At 41.7% G+C, this 27,641-nt stretch overlaps 1 protein-coding gene across 1 annotated transcript; it reads left to right on the top strand.

Annotated features, from left to right (window-relative positions):
* Positions 1–3,297: 3,297 nt before the first annotated feature.
* Positions 3,298–9,853, top strand: cyp7a1 (cytochrome P450, family 7, subfamily A, polypeptide 1). The gene is made up of 8 exons (XM_084368180.1): positions 3,298–3,522; positions 4,346–4,586; positions 4,712–4,921; positions 5,244–5,438; positions 5,548–5,747; positions 7,874–8,004; positions 8,150–8,328; positions 8,450–9,853. Exons 1-8 carry the CDS (start codon positions 3,440–3,442, stop codon positions 8,750–8,752), a joined length of 1,542 nt encoding a protein of 513 aa, XP_084224306.1. The 5' UTR covers positions 3,298–3,439; the 3' UTR covers positions 8,753–9,853.
* The last annotated feature ends 17,788 nt before the right edge of the window (positions 9,854–27,641 follow it).

The following is a 27,641-nucleotide window of genomic DNA, read 5'->3' as shown; positions in this document are numbered from 1 at the left end:
ACCTGCAAAGATTGTGTAATAGAACAAGCCAAACCAGTAAGAGGGTTTGTCCTAACTGCATGCAACATAAGTGAGCGTCAGTGATGAAATCAGCTTGATTGTATTGTTTCCTACTGTGTCCTAACTGGCGACGAGCATTGCGGCACTACACAGTGTGACGCAGTGTGCCATTTTGACCTTGTCGCCCTGTTTCTATTTTCATTCCTGTCGCTCGCATAGACATGGACAAGAACCAGTTAATTCATGAAGTTCAGATGAGGAGCTATCTGTATGATACTTCCTCATTTCACTAAACAAACCTGAACAAAGTGGCAGCTGGCTGGAGGGAGATGGCCAAGGCACTGGGAGTATCTAGTCACGTCCTCTGTGATGTGGGCCCTTAAGATCTTAAAGCTGGAGGCCCTCTCCGCTTCCTCTCCTGTTAAAGAACAAAGGTCCTCACTGTGTCCATGAAGTTGATAAGTTCTTTGTTTTTTTTTATGTTCAGTGTGAGTTTGTTGTCTGTGCACCATCCTGTTAGTTTGTAGGAGTTTGCTCTGTAGGCCATCTCATCCCTGTTTGAGATCAGTCCCCCCAATCGTATGTAAATTTAATAATTATGTTTGAGTGGTGTGCAGAGATGCAGTCATATGTGTGAAAGGAGTAGAGCAGCAGACTCAGCATGCAACCTTGTGGTGCTCTGGTGCTGAGGGGCAGGCTTGAGGAGAGGTCTGGACAGAGTCTGACTGTCTGTGGGCTGTTGGATAGAAAGTCCTTAATCCACATGCACTGACCCACATGTATTCTGGACCCCATCCCTAGCAACCTCATAAAAGACCTGTTTAATGTGATTGGACACCCCCTACTTGACATCATCAATATATCTTTCAGTTATGGCACTGGTACACAGCTTTTAAAAACAGCCACAGTTACACCATTATTAAAAAGACCCAACCTTGATCCACAAACACTAAGCCGTTACAGACCAATCTCCCCATTTGGTACAAAATGTTGGAAAAGGTGGTTGCCAACCAACTAACTGCCCATTTTTCCAGTCATAACCTTCTTGATGAGTTTCAATCAGGTTTCAGACCCAAGCACTCCACCAAGACTGCAAGACAGGTAATGATTACCTGTTAACCACCACAAACTCTGATCCTTTTTCCGTCTTGCTGTTACTTGACTTAAGTGCAGCCTTTGACACTGGATCACAACATTCTCCTACATTGTTTAGAAACTCTTATCCGTCTCAAGGGGCTAGCATTTTCCTGTTTTGGTTCATATTTGAGTAATATTTCACATTTCAAGTGTCACATTCAGTAACATCATGCTATCCTGCTCTCAGGTCAGATTTGTTGTTCCACAGGGATCAGAACTGGGTCATCACTTGTTCTGTGCATATGCTGCTCTTGGGTCACATTTTCAAAAAACACAACATAATGTACGATTGCTACATGGATGACATGCTAATACATCTTCCCCCGACAGCCAATGATTCCTCCCAGCTGGTTGAATTCGAGTCATGTTTGTCAGAAGTCGAGCTCTAGATGTTTAAGAATTTTCTGCATCTGAATGCTCAAAAGACTAAAATGCTGCTCGTTGGTCCAAACAGATTCACCTCACTCTTTTTTTTTTCACTTAATAAATACACTTTGGGATTCACTGCTCTACCATAAGAACTGAGGTCTACCATGTGTTCTTTTAAAAGCAGACTAAAAACATTTCTTTTTGTGCAAGCTTTTGGCTAGGTCTTAAATGATTGGCTAACAGGTAGCACTTTATCAAAATTAATCATTATTATTATTATTATTATTATTATCACACCCTTTTAACAATAATAACAACTCTTTATCTAATGTCTTTTATTGTATTTTATTGTATTGTATACAATTTTGTCATGTATGGTGTTTACTTTTTATTTTTAAGCACATTGAGTTTACGCCGGTCATATGAAATGTGCGGTCATATGAAATGTGACAGAATGCCTAATGTCATTTCAAGAGAGTAGTTAGGATCCACAAATCAACAGCAACACTCTTGACCTTGATTTTATCCCTCTGGTTCTCTCTCCTTACTCAGGCTGGCTGTCTTCTCAAGTGAAGACTGCTCATTCAAGGCTACTAGAGACTACGATGTTGTTTGGCTTTATTTTATTGTAATAAGCAACCAATTACCCTGTAATAGTGAAACTATGTTAAATAAAGCCCAAATAAACTCACTGTCCTCTGAGCTCTGTTCTTTGTCTGTCCATTATTAGTATGGGACTACATTTGCCAAATTACAGTCTGCGTTGTCTAATTAACAAATCATATGTCCATGTTGGCATTAAGCGTGGTGTCTGCATTATTATTTGGTAGTAAGGGTAAAATATACATTTTGGATCTGATATGGTATTGCATTTGATTTCCAGTTGCCTGGTCGTGTAAAATAGTGTGTAACAGTATATTAGGATCTCCAAGAGTCCTTGAGTATAATAAGTATGATTGTGTCAAAGTATGCTATATTTTTGTCTAATCTCATACATGCTTAACAAATGGTGACGGTGGCAAAACTGCTTTTACTAGCTGTGAAAAAGCACACATAGTGAGGTGCAGTCTAATGCTTCAAAGGCAGTTTATTATAATTAAAACATCTACACAAGTATAGTGAAAATATTACCACTACAACCTCAGCTACTGTTTAAACACAACTTCCGAAGCCCCTGCACACGTGCACAAGTGCACACGTGCGCGTGCACACACACAAACACACACGGCACACAGCAGGGACCTTGAATCTATTTACCCACCCAGATGTACTATCACAGCATGGTCGTTCAGGTAATGGACTCCAGTCAAGGCCATCACTCGAACACATACATGCATGGAATCTTGTTTCCTAGAGAAACTCCTCTGACAGAACAGGCTTGATGATTTTAATTTTTTTTTTTTTATTATGATTACCATTATTTTAAAATAAATTCACAAAATTAAAATAATCTGAAAATGAAATCTGAAAGCATGTTTATACAAATATAAACAGTTTGTGTCAGAATTTTAAAAAAACGGTCTGATCTTGCAATACAATTTGCAGGTTTTGGACATCCTTTACCCAAAACTATATGCAGTGTGTCAAAGAAAATGATTGCAGATGGTATAATAATGCTCCTATTGTTGCACAACAAAGAATGATACTTTGTCTTTTCCTATTTGTGTGTTTGTGCTGACGCTGGCTCCAGTGATGACATCATACCATTCCCATGAATCCGCCCTTGGGTCCACCCTAAGGGTTAAAGCAGGCATAAAAACCTGCTGCACACTGCCTGTCATCACTCTGGGTTGAACCAGCACTGCTTACTGAAACATAGTCACAGGTTGCTTACTCAATCTGCAGCGACAGGCAGTGTCACTTTGCATTCATTGTCTCTGCATTGGAAAAACTCTTAGAAAAACATCCTCTCATCATCATCAACATCAACACCATGATAATAAGCATCGCTCTGATCTGGGCAGTAGTGGTAGGATTCTGCTGCCTTCTATGGCTCGCTGTGGGGATGCGACGCAGGTAAGGCTTTTCTTTTAACTTAAGCTGCTGTATCTGTATTTGTGTAACATTGATAGGAATCTCCTAATCTAGAATGATCTGAGTGACACTCAGATCAACACTAACGCAGCCTTTTCCAGGAAAAGTAACAATACTGTGCATGATTCATGTGACCACTGGTGTAACCACACTATTGTGAATGACACAAGTATGCATGTTGTGTGTTCTAACAAGACAAAAGCTTTTGTAAGGATGGTCACATTTGTTTGGTATGCAGTTGATTCACAAACATTGTCACCAGTGTGCTCTTAGTGCTTAGCTGCTATTGTCAAACCTAAAATTCCTCAATAAGTTCACCACAGAGATGTTGCGTAATCATATCACATCCACACATATTCAGACTGAAGATGTAGCTGATAATGAAGATGGGTGTTGGGGTTAAAAACACTGGGCCACCCGGTCGGGTGTCAGTGTCTCCAGGCCCATTTTACCATGACACGCAGGCATGCACGCACAGACACACGCAAACACACACAGACTTACAAGGGGAAAACATTACCAGTCGACACTTTTGTGGCAAAAAGAAAAAAGAGACAAAAAGAAAAAAGTTCCATGAGCTGGTTATAAATTGGATCAATGTTGCTGAATATTGTGATAGCAAGCAGCAAAATGAGCAATAACTAATTAAAATGTATTATGCATCAGTGTTTATATCCAGGCAAACAACTGCAACCCAATACAGAAAAGACTTCGACCTTGCATCAGTGTTTCTGCTGGTAGTTGTTACTTGTTTTGGCTTCATACTCAATATTGTCTGCTGACTCGTTCTTGTCAATGGTTGTAGGCAACCTGGTGAACCTGCAGTTGAGAATGGCTTCATCCCTTACCTGGGCTGTGCTCTGCAGTTCGGGGCCAACCCTCTCCAGTTCCTCCGCAGCCGCCAAAACAAATACGGCCATATTTTCACCTGCAAGATTGCAGGCCAGTACATCCACTTCCTGTGTGACCCCTTCTCTTACCATTCAGTCATCAGACAGGGGAGACACCTGGATTGGAGGAAGTTTCACTTTGCTACGTCAGTCAAGGTCAGTTTTTGTGATTTCATGTTTTAATATTCATACCATAATCCGTCAGGATTTCTTCTTCTTCCATGAAGGACTTTTTCATGCTTTCATCTGTGAGTCTAAGTCCTTCTTTTATCCCTGACCAGGCTTTTGGCCATGACAGCTTCGACCCTCGCCATGGCCACACCACAGAGAACCTCCACCAAACATTTTTGAAGACGTTGCAGGGTGAGGCTCTGCCCTCCCTGATAGAGACAATGATGGGCCACCTCCAGGATGTCATGCTGAGATCGGATACACTCAGCCCCAGCAAGGACCAGTGGGAGGTGGATGGCATCTTTGCTTTCTGTTACAAGGTCAGTAATTGGACTTAAGACTGAGAGCAAGAGAATTTAAGACACTGTAATAAGTAGTTTACTATCAGGCCTGAGGCTCTGCAAAAGATTGCAGAAACAATCCAGATAAGATTTGCATCCAAAAAAAAAGACTTCTTTTTTTTATAAAAAAATTCAAAATTTCAAATTTAACACAAAAAGTTCTCAGTTGGGACTAGATTGGTAACTAAGTTTGGACACTGTATACTGAGTTAGCATTTCCATAGCCTCTATGCCCTACATTTGGAAACGAAAACAATATATTTGTTCCTAATGGGTTTCCATCTGTCCTGCTGTACTCCAGGTGATGTTTGAGTCTGGCTACCTGACTCTGTTTGGTAAAGAACTAGGTGACGATAAGTGTCAGGCTCGGCAGGAGGCTCAGAAAGCCTTGGTGCTCAATGCTTTGGAGAACTTCAAAGAATTTGACAAGATCTTCCCGGCATTGGTGGCTGGCCTGCCCATCCATGTCTTCAAGAGTGCCTACAGTGCCCGCGAGGTTTGTGTGCTTTTCCTACAACTTTCAGTTGAGGCAATGATCAAATAAACATAAGAGAAATGTATGTATCTAAATTTATTTTTTGTACTTATTTTCTTCAAATGTCTAGAACCTAGCAAAGACCATGAATCCTGAAAACTTGTCCAAGAGGAAGAATGTTTCTGATCTAATCTCTATGAGGATGATCCTGAATGATTCCTTGTCTACCTTTAATGACCTGAGCAAGGCCAGGACCCATGTCGCTCTGCTCTGGGCTTCACAGGCTAACACCCTACCTGCTACCTTCTGGAGTCTCTTGTATATGATCAGGTATGCTGATAGTTCTATTTATCTATACTGTGTCTGTAAAAAAGTGTTTGATCATGGAGTCAGATCAAGAGTCAGATGCCAGTGAAAGTTTATCAGCTGCAGAAAGATTTACAAGCTCCTCACCATAATAGCATAATTCATTTTCTATGTATTCTAGAGTAAGTCAACACCTTTCAAGCTGTTGCTATTAGATACTCAATTTAGTTGCAAAACACAATTTGCTTCTTTAAGAAAACCTTAACAATTACAAGGATAATTGTGAAAATATAGTGATGCAATCACAAAGGAGGTATATCTGTAGTCTCTGACCTCTCTAAACCATTCTTAGCAAATACAAAAAATAAAATGAGCTGTCTTTCTGTTGTCAACAACATGTCAGGTGTGATTAATTATTATTACAAAAACACACCTCTACACAGATAGCCTGGGGCTAGGGTGGTTATGTTGCCATAGACATCTCAGACCCACATTAGACCAGTCTAACTGGCTGGTCTAACTCAGTTGGTATAGAGTAAGTTTGTGAAACTATAGGCTAAGTAGCTTACATTCTTGTTTTAAATTAAAATGATTTATACCCCAACTGTTAAAAAGAAGATATTTTGGTTTGGTAAGCAGTCAGGTCAACATGAGCTGCTTTGCTGAATTAAACATATAATATAAAGGAATTCTGTATTAAAATGTCAGAAAACGGCTAGGCCTTTGTTACATGTTTTTTTTTAGTTGTGTACTCACATTATCTTAAATGTTTGGGAAAATGTTCCATCCCAGAGAAAGTTTACTCAAGGTATTAGGTTACCGTCGCTACTTCCGGGATACAAAAGTTGGCAAACAAGACTATATTTGATATGAATAAAACTTTTAGACATGTCCTCATCTGTGAATATTTGTGCCTGATTCACGTCAGATAGATTTTTATCAGCAATGGTGATTGTTATAATGTTGTATTAACCACCAGCAAAGCAAGCTCTTTGCTGATGGTTAATACAAATGATCAATTGCAGTGTTTGTCCACCTCAAAGATTACTACATTAGCAGAGAGCTAACTTAAGTCAGCAACGGCACACAAGGACTGAGCAGCGGCTCCTCCCCATAAAACATTCCAAATGTCTCATGTTTTGTTCTAAATCAGACTCTCAGCACAGCAGAAATTACATATTGTATGGGCTATTTAGCTTAAGTACCTAGCTAAATAGCTAACAATACTATCACGTCACCATCAATTACTGCGTTCACCTCCCTCAGACTTGCACCAACGTGACAAGAGCTCAAGAAAAGACATTACCCATGTGCAGCAATATATATTTAGGAAAAAGCCACCAAAATCCTTCATATACAACAATTCACTGTCAACTATCCCTGTACCCCACATACTGTATAACCAGAGATCTTACATCATATTGCTGCATATTTATCATTGTCAGACAGTTGATCAACATGAACTTATTTTAACTTATATCTCTAAGTTAACTCATGTGTTTCGTGAGTTAACTTAGAGATGTAAGTTGAAATAAGTTCATGGTGTATGTAACCTTACGTATTTATTTTAACCCAAACCATGATTTTTTCTAAACCTACCCAAGTAGTATTGATGCCTAAGCCTAACCTAAGTGCAACCCCGTTAACATGTTTACAACATTAACATGTTTATAGTTGTTACTATGACAAAGAATGTCTCATGACCCCCCTCTTTCTTGCAAGTCCAAAACTCATAAAGTGTAAACACACGAAGATATCAAGTGAAAGGCTTATGGAGACAGTGTTAAATGACATGCAAAAGATTAAAATACATAGACATGACAGGCAAAATGTCCTTAAAATGTTTTGCTAGTTACATCACATCCCATGATATCACATTGGGTGCAAAAAATCTGGCATGAAGGCATCTCAGCTGGGTCCATGTTGTCCATTTTAGGACAATGTCACAGTATATTTTTCACACTCTTGCAGTGTATGAAGCTTATAAAGCAGGGTTTCAAAACATGTGTATCTGCACCAAGCGTCACAGTCACAGATAAACCCCACTGCAGGAAAGTAGAAACAATGAAACAGAGTAATCCTATATCATTAAACAATAGTGCATCTCTAACAGTGGCAGTAACATTACTAACAGGCTGCTTCATTCTCAGGAGTCCAGATGCTATCAAAGCAGCTCGTGAGGAAGTGCAGAAAGTTCTGGAGGACGCAGGTCTGACGGTTGACCCCAACAACCCCACTCTGAGCTTCACCAGGGAGCAGCTGGACAACATGCCTGTTCTAGGTAAGACTACTCTCATATACAGTATAGTACAGTATACAACAAACCACTTTGGTCTGTGTACATAATTTAGCCATGTTTTGTCCCTTGATTGCAGTAAATAGATGTTAATAACCTATTGTCCTCCTTTACGTCTTTCTTCCTATAGATAGCATCATAAAAGAAGCCATGCGTCTTTCCAGTGCTTCCATGAATGTGCGTGTTGCCAAAGAGGACTTCCTGCTTCACCTTGACAACCAAGAAGCTTACCGTATAAGAAAAGATGATGTCATTGCCCTATATCCGCCCATGCTGCACTATGATCAAGAAATCTATGAGGATCCCTATGTAAGACCACTGTGTAATAACTGCAAAATAATTAGAAAACTATCTTTCTTAAGTAATCACTATACCTTGAAACTACTGAAAACTCCTTTTCCTCTCCCCCTCTCTCCTCTGCACACTGTAGGAGTACAAATTCGACCGTTTCCTTGATGAGAAGGGTCAGGAGAAAACCACTTTCCACCGCAATGGCCGGCGGCTACGTTACTTCTATATGCCTTTTGGCTCTGGGGTCACCAAATGCCCTGGCAGATTTTTTGCTGTGTATGAGATAAAGCAGTTCCTTTCCCTGGTGCTGTCCTACTTTGACATGGAACTATTGGACCCTGCTACCAAAGTCCCACCTCTAGACCAGTCGCGTGCTGGTCTGGGAATCCTCCAGCCTACCTACGATGTGGACTTCAGATACAAGCTAAAATCGAGCTACTAGGCTTTTTTGTCAAGCAGAGTGAAATATTGTACATAGTGTATATTTGGAGATGCTTTGTTGTGTATGTAAATAGACTGAATTATATGTGTTGTTTTAATTTGCTGCTGGTAGTTTTTGAAAGATCATTGTTATTTCAAAATGAAGTTAAGAGTACAAAATGCTAATATCAATCCCTGCACATACAAGATATCCATCTTAAAATGTAATGTTCTAAGATTAATTCTTTAGAAATGTATGTAAAGTATACATGACTTGTAGTAAACTGACTAAACATGGAGATCACTGGTTTGCTCCTTTAAGCTCTAGAGTTTCTGGAAGTTCCCATTTCTGCGGCAAATCATGTTCTTTTTATATTTTGCACATATAATGTTGAAAAATCTGTGTGCCATTTTCATTTCACATTAACTCATCAACTTTTCTCTCGGGTGAAATTGCTGAGTAATGAATGCATCATTGTAATCAGAATCTGTTTCTGACTTAACCTTGTAGTTGAAGATACAGTTTTCATCAACCTTGGACTTCGCTCTTTTTGGCTGTCTCATGCTCGAACACTGCTGTCACTTTAGGACATGTCTGATTGCTGGTCTGATTGTGCGTATCTACCCTGTCAGTATTGTTAGATATGCAGCTTAACTATAAGATAAGTTTAAGTTTGTTTAATAAGGACAGAGTACATTTGTATGCTGCATTGCTCAAGCAGTTCAGCTGACTAGGGTTAGGGTTTGTGGCAACAAAGCCAAAATCCTGAAGCATATACAGTGTGCAAAGAAGATGAATTTATTAGGAGATGCAGTTCTTAATTTAGGTGCATGAAAGAAACAAAGGAATGGACACTGACATCAGAATGAAGTCATAGTCTGACTGCACTGAGAAGGAGGGTAATACAGTGAAAGGTGTTACTGTTTTCAATGGAACTCCCCCAACTCCACATTAATATTTATAGGCATTCACCTTCCATATTACAAGTTTAAATGTGAAATTGCGTACAGGATACCATTGTAAACATGCACAACTTTTTGACTTTTTCCCTTGGCAATCTAAGGTTTGTCACTGTTAGAGAGTGCAATCCACATGTGTATGTTGACAAGTACATACTGTGCAAATGGGTAATAAATCAATACATTTGTACACCTGTCTGGACTGTGTTCTGACATCTCTATCTGTTAAACTTAGTGCAAATACAACAGAAGAACCTTCTCTTCCAAGAACTTAGGCACATATTCTCTCTCTCTCTCTCTCTCTCTCTATCTCTTTAACTTTGCACACACATATATATACATACATATACACATATACATACACACACACATATATATATATATATATATATATATATATATATAAATGTAAATGTGAACAGTACTGGACAGTCAACCACAATAAACATCATTTTTAGACCTATTTATTGTAATCAAAATCACAACTTCAAATCAAGCAGTAGTACAAAACACTATTAACACTAATTAAAAGAGGAAACAAAGGTGCCTTGAGGTGCTGCATATAATTGAATATGTGATTTAACAAAAGCTTAACAAAATGGTTTAACAAACATGATGAGATTCTCAACAAACGTTAAAATGGTCTAACAAGTCTCATCTCTCATCTCTGACCAGTAGCCACAACATTGCTAGCTCTCAAACCAGCGATTCTACCTCAAGAAGCAAAGCTTCTCAAACTTTTGGTCTGAGAGCCTATTCCTCTTTGGAGAGAGAATCGGGTTCCCAAGGCTAAAGAGTCTTTCCACATGGGCATTGGACGGAGTGGCTGCATTATATTTAAGTTATACTCTCTTTATTATGGGAAACTGATTCAGAGCGTCCATCCCTGTGGCTCCTGATTTGAAGTAATCAGTTACTGCATTTTTAACATAGGCATAGGCATAGACATAGGCATTCTCCTCAATCTCATCAAAGCAAAAGAATTCATCCTCTTTGCTAGATGCCCGACGCTGTGTTGTTGGGGTTTCCCCTGGGTGCTCATCCTGCTCTGGGACATATTTTCTGCATTCTGCTACTAGACTTGCTTAACGTAACTTGAACTTGGGTAGGGTCGAAGCAGCCAGTAGTCCATCTTTATCCTCAAGAACACATGCAAATTGTGTTTTGATTGCCTGAAATACATGACACAAAAGATATAACAAGAGTATTAAAACACGTTTTAAAAACAAGTGTATTTTACAATAAGCATATTTGGCATATAGCATAAATTGGACTACCGAGCAATCGCTACTAAATTGACCTGCACATATAAATACTTCACATTGCCTAGACACAAACAAATGCAACTGAGCTATTGATTGGATAAATATAAATACAAAATAAAATAGCAGCTCTTGCAAGGTGTTTTTTTAATTCCAGAGTCTTGGACATCAATGTCTCCAGAGTGGGCAAGAGTGATCCGTAAAAACAATTGTCCTCTCCTTGCAGAATGTCAAGAGCCACAGTAAGTGGCTTCATCACAACAAAATACTCTTAAAGGACCTGATGTTCCCTTTCACTGATGCATTTCAGCTGAAGTTGGGAGGAGATTGTATTCAATTCGGCCACAGGTATCTCAGAAATTCGAGCTACCACACCGTAGAACGAATTCCACCTGGTGGTGCAAGGTACAAGCAGCTTCTTAGCAATAACGTCGTTGACAATCTCCGAAGACACCGTTGACCGACTTGCCTTGTTCCACAGCCCTGCACATTTTGTGGTAGCATTTCTGTAGATAGATTTCGTTTCCGGTTCTGACATTAGCCACTTATCCACATCAATGCATGAGATGAGGTTCAATGTGTGCGATGCGCATCTGTGATGCGGGGTAAACCACGTCATTGACAGTAAGAATTCATTTGAATTTCAGTAATTGTAATTGCGTTACTTGATTAAAAAAAATATTTTGTTACGTGCTTGTTACCGCTAAAAGTAGTGGAATTACAGTAACATGTTACTTTGTAGCACGTTACTCCCAACACTGGTTATAATGTGTTTTGATTGAGATCCTGACCTACCATCTTCATCTTCATCTTCATCCGCTTTGTCCGGGGTTGGGTCGGGGTGGCAGCAGGCTCAGTAGGGAGCTCCAGACCTCCTTCTCCCCAGCGACACTTTCCAGCTCCTCCGGGAGGATCCCGAGGTGTTCTCAGGCCAGATGAGATATGTAGTCTCTCCAGCGAGTTCTGGGTCTGCCCCGGGGTCTCCTCCCAGTTGGACGTGACCGGAAAACCTCCATGGGGAGGCGCCCAGGAGGCATCCTGATCAGATGCCCGAACCACCTCAACTGGCTCCTCTCGACGCGAAGGAGCAGCAGCTCTACTCTGAGCTCCCTCTGGATGTCTGAGCTCCTCACCCTATCCCTAAGGCTGAGCCCAGCCACCATTCTCCCATCACTCATGAACAAGACCCCGAGATACTTAAACTCCTTCGCTTGGGTCAGGAGCTCACTCCCCAACCAGAGGGGGCAATCCACCGTTTTCCAGCAGAGAACCATGGCCTCAGACTTAGAGGTGCTGACCCTCATCCCCACCGCTTCATATTTGGCTGCGAACCGCCCCAGTGCCTGCTGGAGGTCACGGGCTGAGAAAGCCAACAGAACCACGTCATCAGCAAAAAGCAAAGACACAATTCTGAGGTCCCCATACCAGACACTCTCCTTACCACGGCTGTGCCTTGAGATCCTGTCCATAAATATCACAAACAGGATCGGAGACAAGGGGCAGCCCTGGCGGAGTCCAACACCCACTGGAAATGTATTTCACTTTGTGCTGAGTATACGGACACAACTCTCACTTCGGTTGTACAAGGACCGCATAGCTTGTACCAACGACCCCGGTACCCTATACTCCCTCAGTACCCTCCACAGTACTCCCCGGGGGACCCGGTCGTAGGCTTCTCCAAGTCTACAAGACACATGAATATTGGATGGGCAAACTTCCATGACCCCCCCAGCAAGCCTGCAAGGGTAAAGAGCTGATCCACTGTTCTGCGGCCAGGGCGGAATCCGCATTGTTCCTCCAGAGGTTCGACGATCGGACGGACCCTCCTTTCTAGCACCCTAGAATCAACGTTCCCAGGGAGCCTGAGCAGTGTGATACCCCGATAATTGGAACACACCCTCCGGTCCCCCTTTTTGAAAATGGGGACCACCACCCCAGTTAGCCACTCCAAAGGTACCGTCCCTGACCTCCATGCAACACTGAAAAGATGTGTCAGCCATGACAGCCCAACAATGTCCAGAGCCTTCAGCATCTCAGGGCGAATCTCATCCACCCTGGCGTCTTGCCACTGGGGAGCTTCTTGACTACCTCAGTGACCTCTGCCAGGGATATGGACAAGTCTTCCCCCGAGTCTTCAGGCTCTGCCTCAGTTTCAGAGGACATGTTAGCTGGGTTCAGGAGGTACTTTCCCCAGTCCTGTTCAGCAGGTCCCCTCCCTGACTGAAAACAGCTTGGGCTGAGGTATGCTTCTCTTTTCTGAGTCGCTGGATGGTTTGCCAGAACTTCCTTGAGGCTGATGCATCATTGAAAGTTATGTTTTTTTCTTTACAGAAATATGAGGAAGAGTCGGTAGGACAGACTTTTCTACTTATGGATGCAGTATTTTTTTTCCTCAAAAACAATGCTGAAAACCCCGTCTCACTCTGGAGTTCCCCAAGGTTCCATTCTGGGCCCCTTGTTGTCATATGATCCGAGATCTCAACATTAATTTTCCCTGCTATGTGGATGATACACAGCTTTATGTCCACATTAGACCCACTGACTCAAACCATCTGGCGAATGTGTTATCTTGTCTCTCAAAAATTACGTTCTGGTCAGAAGCAAGAAATCCTTTTGTTTGTCCCTGCCAATATCACCCCTGAGAACCAAATAACAGAAGGTCACATTGGACCGGAATGCAGACACTGACACAAAGGGAAAGAGGTAAAAGTGGTTTTAATGATAAAGGTTGAAAGAGATGAAGGGAGGAGGGTGGGGGGTGGTGAGGGGCACGCTGTAGAGTGGGTGAATGGAGAAGTCAGGGTGTGGAGATAGGGTGGAGGCAGGCAGCATGGTAAGAATACTGACACTGGAGATCTTGGTGCACGGAAGAACTGGTTTAGAATTCGCCCCCCAAAAATACAGGAAAATAATGCGAATGCAAGATACTGAACAGCCAAGAGCATATCTAGTACAGGCTGAACAATCTGGTAATGAGTGAATACTGCCTGTACTGTGAATAAAAGCCTTTCAATATTGAAGTCATTATTTGTTTCACATTAATGTGCTTTCATCCGTCTTTGCTATTATTCATTAGTTTTGCTTTTTCCTGTTTCTATTTTTTCCTCTAAATGTGAAGTGTAACCCTGCTTTCTTTGATCATTTTAAATGTATTATATCTCTTATTTGTAAAACACTTTGTTACAATGTTTTATTTTTCAATTATTAATATTATTACTACAGTGACATCAATACAATACCCACGTGAAAACAAGCGCACCCTGATCGAAGGCAGACTGTGAAAACTGCGGGAGCCGTTTTAAGAAGTACAGGAATTAATGGCCCTGAATGAAGGAGCAATAAACTAAATCACAAAGCATCTACTATAGTACTTTAGCTTTGTTTCAACCACTGAGCTCATTACCTTGATAATTTTATATTGTTTCAGTTAGCTTGGATGAAACTCAATTGCTCATAATCTAGGCTTTTCATATTTCAAAAGAGTAATTAAAGGGATGTGTAGAAATGAGACAGTAGTGGGGGGAAACTCATGATGCAACCGCAGACATAAACGTCAAGAAGCTAAAGAAGGTGTAAGTGATTCGAGATTTGAGGAAAAGCCATAAAGGAGGGAAAAGACAGGCGCTGATGGTGTAACAGCCCTTGGCCTGGTACGAAAGACACAGAGAGACTTGCCTGATGCTTCACAGACATTTTCTTCTTTATTGAATAATTTCAGGAACTTCTGACACCTTTGAAGCACTGTGAAATCTATAAGAAATAATTAAAAAAAAGAATACTTTTAGCGTTTCATATATTAAAATTAAATACAGTGCAAACAGACTCAGTCCGGGGGGTGACCAGGAGGTCAGAACAAGTCCGGGGGACAACGAGGAGGTCGCGGTGAGGGATAGATCCAGACCAGGGGTGACCAGCAGGTCAGGGCAAGGGACAGTCCTCTGGAGGCCGAACAGGGGGCTGGCAACGAAGGCAGAAGCCCTCCAGAGGCCTAGCGTGAGGCCAGTGGGGAAGGTGGAAGCCCTCCAGAGGAAGAGCAGGAGGCCAGCAGCGAAGGTAGAGGCCCTCTGGAGGCTGGTGGCAGAGGCCCGATAGCTTTCTGGAGGATGGTTGGGAGGCTGGGAACCACTGGCGGATGTTGGCTGGACTGCTGATGGAGGAACAGGAGCTAGAGTCAGCTGGGGCAGCAACGGAGGTACAGGGGCTTGAGTCGACCAGACCGCCGATGGAGGAACACTGGTGGAGGTCTTCTGGGGCACCGACTGGTAACCACTGGCTGATGTTGGCTGGGCTGCCCTTTGGCTGATATGGTGTCGGCCGGGACCCACAACGCCCGAACTGGAGTGACATTGGCTGGGACCCCCAACGGCGGAACCAGAGTGGCATCAGCTGGGACACAGGATGCCGGAGCTGGGCCACTTGTCAGGTTTGGCGCTGGGGCGCTGGGCAGGCTTATCTCTGGGGTGCTGGGCAGCTTGCGAAGCAAGCAGCTGGGCAGCGGTGATGTCAGGGAGTCAAACCAAAAGTGAACGCTGATTTAATAATTTAATCTTGACCATGATCTTTTCCACAATGTGCAAGTTACAAGGTAATTTATTCGTCAATATATAACACAAGGTTCTATAACAAAATTAAAGTTTGTAAACTTCACACTACACAAATCACAGAACATATATATAATTATTAATATAGAAACATACATAAACACTGAGGGCCGGATCTACTAAGATCCCAAATTGCTTGTACTAATCTGCGTGCGCAATCTACAAATTTGTGTGTGGGGTTGAACCGCAGTTTGCGGGCGATTTACTAAGAGTGACTGCGTTAATGACAACAGGTGCAAACGTGTTGGAGACATGCCTATTTAAATGAGGGTTTAGCTGAGCAGCTTGCGAAGCAACTTTCTATGACTCTGTGGTGGCATCAGCCATTTTCTATGGTGTAGTCTGCTGGAGCAGCAGCATCTCGGCAGCAGATAGGAAGAGATTGATAAACTCATCAAGAAGGCCATCTCCATCCAGGGATGCCCTCTTGACCCAGTGCAGGTGGTGGGAGACAGCAGGATGATGGACAAGCTGTCATCGCTGCTGGTGAAGGAGTCCCACCCCCTGCAGGTCACTATCACCGCACTGGTCAGCTCCTTCAGCGACAGGCTGATACACCCCAAGTGTGTGAAAGAGAGGTACTGCAGGTCCTTCCTTCCTGCTGCTGTTAGACTGTACAACCAGCACTGCTCCCAGTAGACCTCACTCTGCACTGTACAATACAAAACTATACACATATCCACATACTTTTTGGTTTGCACTAGTTGGACAATTTTTAATACTCATATTTGTTATTTATTGTTTGTAAATAAAAATAGCAAACTGTTCATACTTATACTGTTCATATTATAAATACCATGTCATATTGTAAATACTAAGTTCATATTGTAAATACTTTGTATATATGAGTTAAGTCTATCTTATCTTCTTATTATATTGTTTATTTTTTACTTTTTATTATTGTTTAGTGTGACACTGTCCTTTGGCTGCTGTGACTAAGAAATTTCCCCATTTGCGGGACAAATAAAGGAATTCTGATTCTGATTCTGATTCTGAGTGTGTTTCATGGTTTTCAGCATGGCGAGTTTGAGAGAGCGAAAGCGCAAAGTGAAATTCGACCCTTTGGAATTAGAAGTGTTGGTAGAGGAAGCGAATAAACATTTCAATGAGCTGCAGCAAAGGAATCTGACAGTCACGCAAAGGAACGCCGTGTGGGAGAAAATTGGTGAAAAAGTTGGAAATGCTGTTGGAAAAAACAGGCGAACAGTGGATGAAGTGAAAAGGAGATACCAAGACATCAGAAGAAGAACAAAAGAAAAATTGGCGTATAATAATATAAATATAATACTAATAGTAAACTTGCAAGGAGTTTTGTTATTGCAGGTATTGCGTGACTCCTTCTCGTAGCTGGCTCCAAATCCGCTCTGAGTTCTTCCAACAGCTCCAAAATGGCAAGGCTGGACAGGCGATATGTTCTAATGATAGTTTCCTCATTCATCCCAAAAATGTTCACACGAGGGTGAAAAATGCGTTCTCGGCGTCTCCTTCCATTGTTTCGGCGTCTCCTTCTTGCAACAATAACGGCAGCCATGTGTGCGCAATTACGCATACAAACCGTTTGCACCTCCCTTTGAGACGTGTTAAATATAGACGCAGTTTCTATGAGCAAAATTGCTTTCAGGTTTGATAAATCACTTTGCGTGTGCTAAATTAATATATTTACATTTTCTCCACCCACAACACGCACAATTGCGTGTAAACGCCCCATGTTGCATATTCACTGTTGCAAACACACTAACTGAATGCAGACGCGCTATTTTGCACCTTTGACAGACGCAACCCTTTTTGCGCACTGTTGTTGAATCTGTGCCAGGGTGTATGTAAGCAGCAACAACGAGAAAGTGATGATAATGTGGTTGGTATCATATATTAGAAGTTCGACATCTGGGAATCCCTGTCTATCAACTTTGACTGTGTGTGAGCACCAAGCATCGATGTTATAAACACAGAGACACCCTCTCCTCGTCCAGCTGTAGTCCTGCACACTGTCGGCTCAGAACCGCCCGTCAAGTGCAACAGTTTGATGTGAGATCTTGTGGTGGAGACAGGTCTCTGTGGGCACAGCGGTCTCTGATTTCACATTGTTTTGCAGCCTGAGTCCCATTTTGTTCATTTCCTTTCCCTGTGACCAGACAATAGCCAGGAGCAGCCTTTCATCAAGCTGGTATAGTATGGCTCTTATTCCGACTGTCTTCCTCCCTGGGGCCGTCTAAATGGTCAGGTTGGCTGGCCGAAAGGTGCCATGGGCTGTAATGGTCTTATAGTCCATTGCCCTTTAGCCAAAATATCCGCTTCTTCCCAAACGATAATGACCATTGGCACAGTAAGTGTTTCAGAAACAAAGCTGAAAAAATGGCCTTAAAAAAAAAAAATGTAGACATTGGGAGGAGCTACTGTAATTAGTAACCGTAATTGCAACAACTACACTTTAAACTGCAATTAAGAATTAAGATCACAGGTTTCCATGGACACCACTGGAAGACTGTGTTGGGCATTCCAGGTCATAAAACTAAACATTGTGATTAATATCAGATGGGCTGCTGGTGGGTGAAATATTACATGTCATTAATGAGGAAAACATCACATTACCTGCACTTTAAGAAATGATACAAGTGTGTCTCTCTGTTTAGAAATGTGCACAATTATGCATGCTGCACATCAGTTTAACTTTATTATTATTCAAAACTCTCAACAAGTTTTAGTTCTGTTATGATTTAAATATATGTAGATAATGACATTTTTGGCATCAAGTCATCTGACGTCTCTGCAGCTGTTAAAGCCAACTGACAGCTGATCCAGCAGTGATCATCTGCAGCCGTCATCAGAAATGAACATCTCTTCACGTGATGCTGCAGAGGAAATGATGTCCCTGTTGTTTCAAAAGTGTTAAAAATGACGATCACTGCCCCTTCTCATTCAAGCCAATCATATTTACTGATTTAAAACACGGAAACACTGTTACAAGGAAGGGAAAACAACAACGGCGACATAAAAGTACAAGGAGGAAAAAGCAGATCTGTTACTTAGCAACAAAAATATTCTTTTGTAGCGACTAACGTCTAAACGCTACACTGGCGGAAGACAACACAACACATTCCTATTTCAAAATAAAAGCATTTGTTATCGTAACCTATGTCAGAGAAAAATATTTACAACAGTCCCATTTGTCTTAAACTGAAATGATGTAACATGAAACCTGACGCTCAGGCATGATCAGCCTCATGAGTTTAAAACTATGCACTATGAAGCGTTTTCTTAATTCACATGCATGTTTTAAAAAAAAAAAACACATCCATGTCACTTCCCGGGCTCTGTAAGTTCCTTCAAATTTCGTTACATTTTCTCTTTAATGACAGAAATGCATCCACCAGCAGATAGCACAGGTTTTGCATTAAGAGCAGGAGACACAGGAATAGGAAAGGGACAAATGGCACCAAGGCTGGTCAGACAACGGGAAATCAGAGACTGTTGTGCCCATATCTTTACAGAGACCTGGCTCCACTATATTATCCCAGATGAAGCTGTTGCAATCGACAGGCAGAACTTGTTCTGAGCGCAGGACTACAGCTAGATGAGCAGAGGTGTTTTCATAGTTCATGCTTGGTGCTCACAATCAGTCAAAATGGATGACCAGTGTTTACCAGATGTCAAACTTTTAATATAAAGATGAATGTATAAATAACTGTATCTACTGTATGTTCTCTTTGTGTAGCATGAAGGAGTTCTACACACTTTTATTTTATCATGCAACCCTGTGTTGTATAATGACAAATTACCTTGAACCTTGAATCTTGAGCTGAACTGAGGTCAGTGTAAGTAACCTTTAATAACCCTGTTAGCCTGCAGTCCAGACACAAACAGTCGACTTCACAGTGGACTGTGTGTGTGTCTGGCCAAGATGCAGTATTGCACCACACTAAATCAATGAGTAAGAGACATGTGATTTGTGCTACTGACAACAAACACAATTGTCAAGTCAAGGCCAGCTGCATAGACTCATGTAGGCTATATATGGTCTCCAAAGTGAGACAATAATGTTACTTCACAGTCACATTGTGAAGATTCACTTCTCATGTGCAGACTGAAAAAGTCAGTCCCATCAGTTCTGATCACTGATTTGACTTGGTTTTAGTTTTCATGTTTTGATGATGATAGTTAGGCTGAGGTTGGATTGGAGCTTTAGTTGTAGCAATCATGGAGAAGGTCTGGGTAAGCCCAAAAATATCTAATAATTAGGGAAAAAAATGCGGTCTGTGTGCATCTTACACTCCAAACATTGTTTGAGCTCAACAAGGAACAGTCAATCATTACTTTTGCCATTGTTTCGGAAGTGCTGCCTGAGGTGTATGTAAAACGACACACTCAACACTCACATCATGCCTCTTTTGCTTGCAGAATGTTATCTAAAGTCACACACTGGGGTAGCACTTCATTCTGTTTCATTCAGCGTAAATATACAAAACCAGCGTAAGGAAAGGTCGTTATTACAGCTGTATTGCATCTCTGTGTAAAAGGGGCTACAGTCGTCTTCCAAAGACTGCAGACCACTCCTGAGTTAGGCACAACTCAGTTGTCATTTATACTGATCTTGAGCACCTTGTTGTTCTGACAACTTCTGGAAAGCACAAACCTTTGTTTACCTGTTTTGGATTTTCATGATATCAGTAGCTAATAGCCTTGTAATTCACCACAGCTCAATATTATAATGAGGTTCACCATTTGACACAGGAAAGATTCAGCTAATGCGTGTTAAATTCTAGACCTTTGTGCTGCTGACAGAAAACAAAGGCCTTGAGACCTTTTAAGCATGACACACATAAAACTGATAACATAGGGACCATGACCTTACGTAACTTGATGAGAGGTTACTGTAGGTGAAACCATGAGCATATGAGTCAGCACCATCACCTTTGTTTTAAAAAAGTGTGCAGATGTTATTATGGCATGGTATCTGTCTATACTGTATGTATACTGCAAATACTGTATAAAGCAACAAGGCTCTGATGTGTGTTGTTTGTGTAATTATATTCTCCACGCCTGACTCTAAAAAAAAATAAGATGATGTACTAACAATATGTAGTGATGTCATTGAGGTCCAAGTGTCATGGGAAAGGAGGAAGTCATGGTAAGAAAGTCATTTTGATAAAAACAGGGTGACATGTTTAATGTAACCTTTGTTGACCTAATGTAACCTAACAAAGTGTGTGTGTGTGTGTGTGTGTGTGTGTGTGTGTGTGTGTGTGTGTGTGTGTATGTGAGAAAGATGAACAAGTAGTTGCAAATATCCCCTCCTTCGCCTTCATCTGTATAAACAGTGCAGAAGAGCAAACATGTTTTTTTAGAAATATGTGGATGAACTTTAAAACCCTCCACAGGTGAACCTGAGCCTCAGTGGTCGACAGATTTCCACAGGTCAAATCCAGGAAAAACTGATCCCATACACTCAACAAAAGCTCCTCTACAGCCAATTTATCCCCACCATTATACTTCATCCAGGGTATTTGCACTGTATCCTGATATAGCAAAAGGTTATGAGGAGGGCTGGTGAAGGTGCGTTTTGGATTAATTTGACAGTGGTGGTTGATGAAAACTAAAAAGCTGATGAGGAGGGCTCCATGAGGTGAGGGGTTACCAGAGGTCAGGAAACTCCAGATAATGCAGAGAAGCGTAGTGGCTGGCTGGGTGGTGGTGGTACAGTGTTACCAGTTGGTAGGTGAGGTCCTGGAAGTGGTCCGGCTCGGGGAGTCTCAGAGGCAGTGTGGCTGGTAGTAGAGTTGCATAGGCAGGAGGCTGGTGGGTGAGCGGCAGGACGCCAACACTGGGGAGGAACCAGGAGAAGCAGGGTTAAATCTTGGTCAAAAGACAGAAAACAGCAGCTAGGCAAAACACTAGGCTCGCAGGTTAACTAGGTTAACTGGTTAGCAGGTTAACTGGTGTAGGAAACACTCCCCTCCCCACCCCCCACCCCCCCTCTCAGCTGACTCAATGTTTTAGCATTACTTTAGATCCAGCTCATTTGATGCATAAGCTAGCAGAGGTAGTACTCATGTATTACCTTGATTGCAAGAAATTGCAATGCAAAAGTGTCAAAGATGAGCAAACAAAAGCAAACAAAATGATGAAAGGATGATTGTGTGGTATTCATTACCTTTAACTGTATCAATCAGAGATGGCAGTTTTTTTAGTAGAAAACAAATCATTTGGCCTGGGGACTGCTTCAACTTATTATCACTGGAGGTTAATGTACTCTAGGCTATAGGACTTGGTTTATCTCTGTGGAAATCAAGTGGAAAGTAGGGGAATCCAATTAATACAGTATTCAGATCATCCAAGCCTAGTTGTCCGAAAAAAAACTAACTTTTATCACACTTTACTTCTAATGGAGCAATGCCTTCAATAATGATATGTATTATAGCTTGTGTTGTGTTTGTTGGATCAAGTTAAAGGCCGGGAATTCTACCAGTTTTGTTACAATTGGGAGGTGGTTGGTTAGTTGGACCCAAATGCAAACACCCAGACAGGGTAAAGGTAGGCAGGATATGGAACTAAAGGCGAGCTTTATTAACAAAAGCTGAAATAATCCACAAAGTAAAATCAAAGTGTAAATACCATAAGTAGCAAAACAAAATCAAGAGAAAAACTAGTAAAAACAAAAGGAACAAAACAAGAACATACCACGGGGAGACACTGGGAGACACTGGAAACAGGGTGAACACAGGACGAACTGACAAAGACAAGAGGGAGCTCTTGGGACAGAAAGGGAGGAACTGAAAAGCAAAACATGACACATGAGGGCAGAACTTCAAAATAAAATAGGAAATAAAACCATAACTCAAACTATGACACAGTCAGGCATGATGCTCCACTTCTGAAACACTCCCAGTGGGATATGAATTTGTGTGTAGGACGGAACACCTACCTCGTTTGGTCTGGACTTTCTGACTCTACCGTTTGATCCGAACCAAATTTGGGAAAACATTATGTTGAAAAAGTTGGGACTTTTGGACTAAATACAGGAAGTTGTGAGGTTGCTGTCCAGAGTTTACACTAAGATTTTTTTTTTTTTACATTTAAATGAAAAATGTTGTCTATTCCTTACCACCATTTCATGTTAGTGTGCATGGTGTGCCTGTCTCAGTGCTTTAAGTGGTGCAGCCCATAACCAGTTGGGCTATTCGGAGGGAGTGTAATTCACCCCACGGCCGTAGCCATCTATGAGTTCACCAGGTCCAGACCTCGGTAATTATTTCCTTTAAAATATATCTTTCATATATAAAAATTTGAATAAATCACAATAACCGCTAGCATATTTAACTGTCAAATCAGGAGTTGAAAACGTCTGGCCTAAGCATCTGTCTGGCAGCCATGGTCTTTCCGAATCTGACTGATGTGAAAGCGCTTGAGTATGATAGCTACGATAATAATGACCATCTCTCACTCCCCGGCTAACAAGTTGGACCCTCATTATCAACCAGGCACTCTACTGTGTGCGGTAAGTTAAAAGTTAAATAGATGAGAAGTTGTTTGCTGAGACAAGAGCAACAATGCAGCATTTCACTTATTTGAAGAGTGCAGGATCGAGCAATGCTAGCTGTCTTGATGGTATGATATCTGATTAGCTACTTAACACTTAAACACTACAGTTAGTTAATAGCAGAGGAAGAAGACAGGCTGAGAATTGTTTTTCTTTAATGGTAGAAGAAGTACTCTGATCATTTACTGCAGTAAAATGCTCCCAGTCAGTGTTTTCCCCTTATATCTGATGTTATTATAAATTAATATTACTGCTGCATTAAGGTGTATGTTGCATTTTACTGTTGTAGATGTTTATGGTTGAGCTCATTTTAACTACGTAATATACTGAGTAAAGTTTATTTAGCTTAGGAAGTAGGATAATATTCTCCTCCAAATCATCACAACATTCAGAATCAGCACATCTGGAGATGTATGGTTTTCACTAACCAGGAACTGAAAAATAACTTGCAACTAAAGCTGCAAATGTAGTAAATGAGTAAAGTACTTTGAATTTGTTCTTAAATGGGAACTCTACTGGCTAATGCGGACAGCTGTTTTTGAAATTGGCCAAGTATTGAGCAAAACCACTGCAGCTGGCAGCCATGAAACAGGCTGTGATGAAATCCCTGGGACAGTTGCACACTGTCTACTAAAAGTGCTTGCTTTTACCACTGACAGGCTCAGATTGTTATTCTAAATGCCTAGTTCCCCTTTAATAATTGAGTTGAGTAAATGTACCTAGCTACTTTGCACCACTGGTTTTCTCAGAATAAGTTTTTGCCTTATTTGTCATATTATCTTAATTAGCTATTATTGCTATATATTTTCATAACAATTAGCTTGAATGCATTAATTCAGAATTCATTAGAATTAGAAAATATCTTCAAGCAAAGTGATGACATCAATTAGGACTAATCAACCGCTCTGATTCTTCCTCCCACAGAAAATATATCAGATAACAGTGAGAGAACAATGCCAGAAAGATTAGATCAGAATGAGATAGATATTTAAAAAAGAAAAAGTGGAGGAGAAGAGAACAGATGAACAGAGAGGGAGTGCACAGAGAAACGGAGGTCATTTTTCCTTTTGATCCTGTGAAATTAAAGAATAAAGTCCAGCAAAACTGACATTAACAGACAAAAATGTTTGCTCCAAAATCAGAAAGCAGCTAAAATATAATGCCCTCTGGAAGAAAACTATGAATGGCTTCGTTACTCACCTCATGAAGATGCAGCTTATTGTGCTTATTGCCTTGCCTTTAAAAAGGTTAAGGGTTCAAACTTAAACTTCATTACAAAGGGACTGGAAGGTGAAAAGAGAGATATTATCCCAAAGCATAGCTTGTCAGTTGGGCATCAAAGAGCCCCTCAACTGGCAGAGTTCACCTGTCTGTAGTTCAAGGGGAAAAAAGTTAATTGGCTCATTTACTAGCCAAACATATTATGAAAAGTTTATGGCCAATGGAAAGTGTCTGTTTTCCATCATAGATGACATTATCGTGTGTCTTGGCCAGCGAAATGTAGCATTCCAAGGAAGATGGGAAGGGGAATGTGAGAGTGGAAACTTCAGACACTTTGTTCATTGGAAAGCACAATTTGATTCCAGCCTAAAGCAACATCTGCAGAAACACCCCAGAATGCAAAGTACCTTTCCTCTGAAACTCGAGTTTAACAGCATGCTGTGCAGAGGTCAGAGAGACCCTGTTAAAAAAACATAAAGGAGGCCAAGTATTTTACTGTATTGATCAATGATTAAATTGACATAAGTGGGACTGAACAAATGTCCGTATCCGCTACGTCAGTGAGGAGGAAGAAAAGACTGAGATAAGAGGATTTTTTTTCGGTTTCTGTCCCTTACCAAAACAAGATGCAGCAACAATAACTGAAGCCATTCTCGGAGGTCTTCAGGCAACCTTACTTAGGGCTCAGGACTATGATAGGGTGCATAAGAGAATCCAGGGACTGTACCCCAGGGCAATGTACACCCACTGTAGGAGCCACACTCTCAGTTGGGTAGTGGCGCATGTCTGTTCTGACATTCCGTGAGTGAGGAACACTATGTCCATCAATGAACAGATTGCTGTGTTCTTCTCATCCACAGGTGCCGGGTAAGATGCATTGCAGGAAGAATGCAGAAGATGATGCCCAGTCAAGGACAGTAGGGATCCCACTGATGTCAGACACCAGGCTGGGCAGCAGAGTAACCACATTATCCGCTTTTGTGGAGAAGTTCACTGCTGCACATCCTCCAATGAAGAGCCTAAAGACAGAACTGACCTCTATTTCTGGAAAGGCAGGTAATCTCTGGCATATTATGGAATCCTTCAAGACTATGATTACTGCTGTGATGACCAACCATGACTCACCTTACATGCAGCCCCTCACCAAACAGTTGCAGGCTACTAACTGGGACATCATCACAGCATATGAGGAGGCAAGAAATGTACGTGAAGTCGTAGCCAAACAGAGGTGTGAGAGAGGATTTAGTGCATGTTTTCAAAAAGCCACAGCTCTGGTCTGCTCTGATGATGTGGTCCAAGCCAAGCGCTGAATATGTGTTAAACAAAACTACAGGCCTAATGTTCCTACAGAGGCAGCGAAAGACCACTACAGGATAACTGTCTTTTATCCTTTTGTGGCAAGCGAAGGCTCTCAATGTGAATGTGGTTGCTCGACAACGCCACCTTGGTAATTGCACCCAAGGAATTATTTACCACTTATCAGAACCACAGGTTCGTTCTACTTGACAGGCAAGACACATGGTTCCCAGTTTACAAAAAGAAATACTTTATTACAAAATATATATTCTTTTAAAGATTACCATTCATACAAAAATAATGAAAAGGGAGCATAATCAGGGGCTGAGGCCTACTGGTGGAGATAGAGCTAGTGGAGGGGAAGGGGACTCAACAAAAATAAGTAAATTAAAGAAAAAGGGTTCACCCAGACACACGTGGCAGTCACACACTGTGATACCACCAAAATCCAAGGAAGCACAGCACACAGAAGGAGGGACACCACCACCCACGTCACCAGCACCACCACCAGCCTGCAGCCACTGAGAAGGGAAAAAAAGGAAGTTACAACGGTAATGATTAACCAAAAATGTACAACAAATCATACAACTTAAAGCAAGGGGCAGTTCACAACATAAATAAGCTAAACACAATGGCCTAAACAAAACAATTTACTTAATCAAAAGAATGGCACAGTAAAGAAAACACAACACTTGCCCCAAAGAAATATCTAGATTACAAAGAAAAATATCAGAAATAAATCAAAAGTACTGGAACTAAATGGACAAATCCCCACATAAAAAAAAAGAAAACAAGTCACGTGGTGGAGTCACGTGATTCACCACCGGTGGATTTCGGCCAGCTGATGAGCGTTTCCTGACAGTAAACATAAAATTAGAATGGCTAAGCTAAATTTACAGAGGCTTTTGAGAGCTAGATTTAAAGTAGCATACCTGTTTTCAGAGTCAAACCTGCACAGGGAGAGAGAGACCCACACAGCTGCGGACATCTACCTGTGACCACACTAGCGTTAGCCACAGGATAGCATTCGGTGTAACGCAGAGAGAAAGGACACTTTCCACCGCCAGAGAGAACCAGGCATCAAAGGGCAGCACGGCGCATTCGGTCGCTACTCTGCAGTGAAAACACAGGCTTTTCACACCGGTATTTACATCCTGCTGTGAGCGACCGAGCGACACACAACACAAGAGGGATCTGCTGCACTAGTGATTTGAAACTTTGAAACTCACAGCAGGATGTAAATACCGGTGTGTATCTATCGCAAGTTCTTGTTCATCTTGTTCGGCGCGGCTTCTGTAGTGCAAACGCTGTGAGGGAGACTCACGTGCCTCCAGGCAGATGTAGCATAGTGACTGTTTAGGCTAGAAAAATGTACTAAATGACGTTGTTTGGAGTAAACTCTGGATGTCGCCACTTCAGGACACTTGGATTGCAGCTGACGAGCAGTATGGAGGAATATTACAAAGTTTTTCTGTAGTTTTATGGACCTTTTTGTCTCGGACACCATTGACAGTCGTTATATGGATTTTTGCTGCAGGAGGGTACCCCGCGGGTCTCCAGCTGCACTTTGAGGAAAAAGAAACTACACCGGACTTCTCATCAGCATGAGGGTGAGTCAATAATGACTGAATTTTGTTTTAGAGGAACTATTCCTTTAAGCATGAGGACACCAAGCGATAGGTGAATTGAAGTAGCAGCAGTAGCAGCAGCAGCAGCAGCAGCAGCAGCGCAGGGCATTACCTGCGCAGGCAAACACCTCAGACCCGGAAGTGACGCGTGAGTGGGATTGCAAGAAGGAAGGCCATACTTATATACTGCCGCCGTAGTGATCAGCTGTGCGCAATTAACTGCAGCAAGACAACCCTATTTCTATGCTGCTACACTTTCACAGACCACGTCACCTGTGAGCTGGGTGTCACGTTCTCTCAGAGGGATGACCCAGTGATGCTGGCAGCTTACCTGGTACCGAAACCTCTAAAAAAAGGCTGATGAAAGAAATGGAGGAACAGCTCAACTTTGGAAACTCTGCAAGCAGCA

This window comes from Pagrus pagrus (genome assembly GCF_965226575.1).
Source record: "Pagrus pagrus genome assembly, chromosome: 12".
Classification (NCBI taxonomy): Eukaryota; Metazoa; Chordata; class Actinopteri; order Spariformes; family Sparidae; genus Pagrus; species Pagrus pagrus.
The sequence above is the reverse complement of the archived record's forward strand: the minus strand, read 5'-3'. Positions and strand labels throughout refer to the sequence as shown.

What these genes read in the sequence shown, in the direction of transcription:
- cyp7a1 (XM_084368180.1), top strand. Translation starts at nt 3,440, where the DNA reads ATGATAATAAGCATCGCTCTGATCTGGGCAGTAGTGGTAGGATTCTGC. An exon ending in TCTTTGCTTTCTGTTACAAG is followed by an intron (nt 4,922 to 5,243) that starts GTCAGTAATTGG and finishes GCTGTACTCCAG; the next exon opens with GTGATGTTTGAGTCTGGCTA. An exon ending in AAATCTATGAGGATCCCTAT is followed by an intron (nt 8,329 to 8,449) that starts GTAAGACCACTG and finishes TGCACACTGTAG; the next exon opens with GAGTACAAATTCGACCGTTT.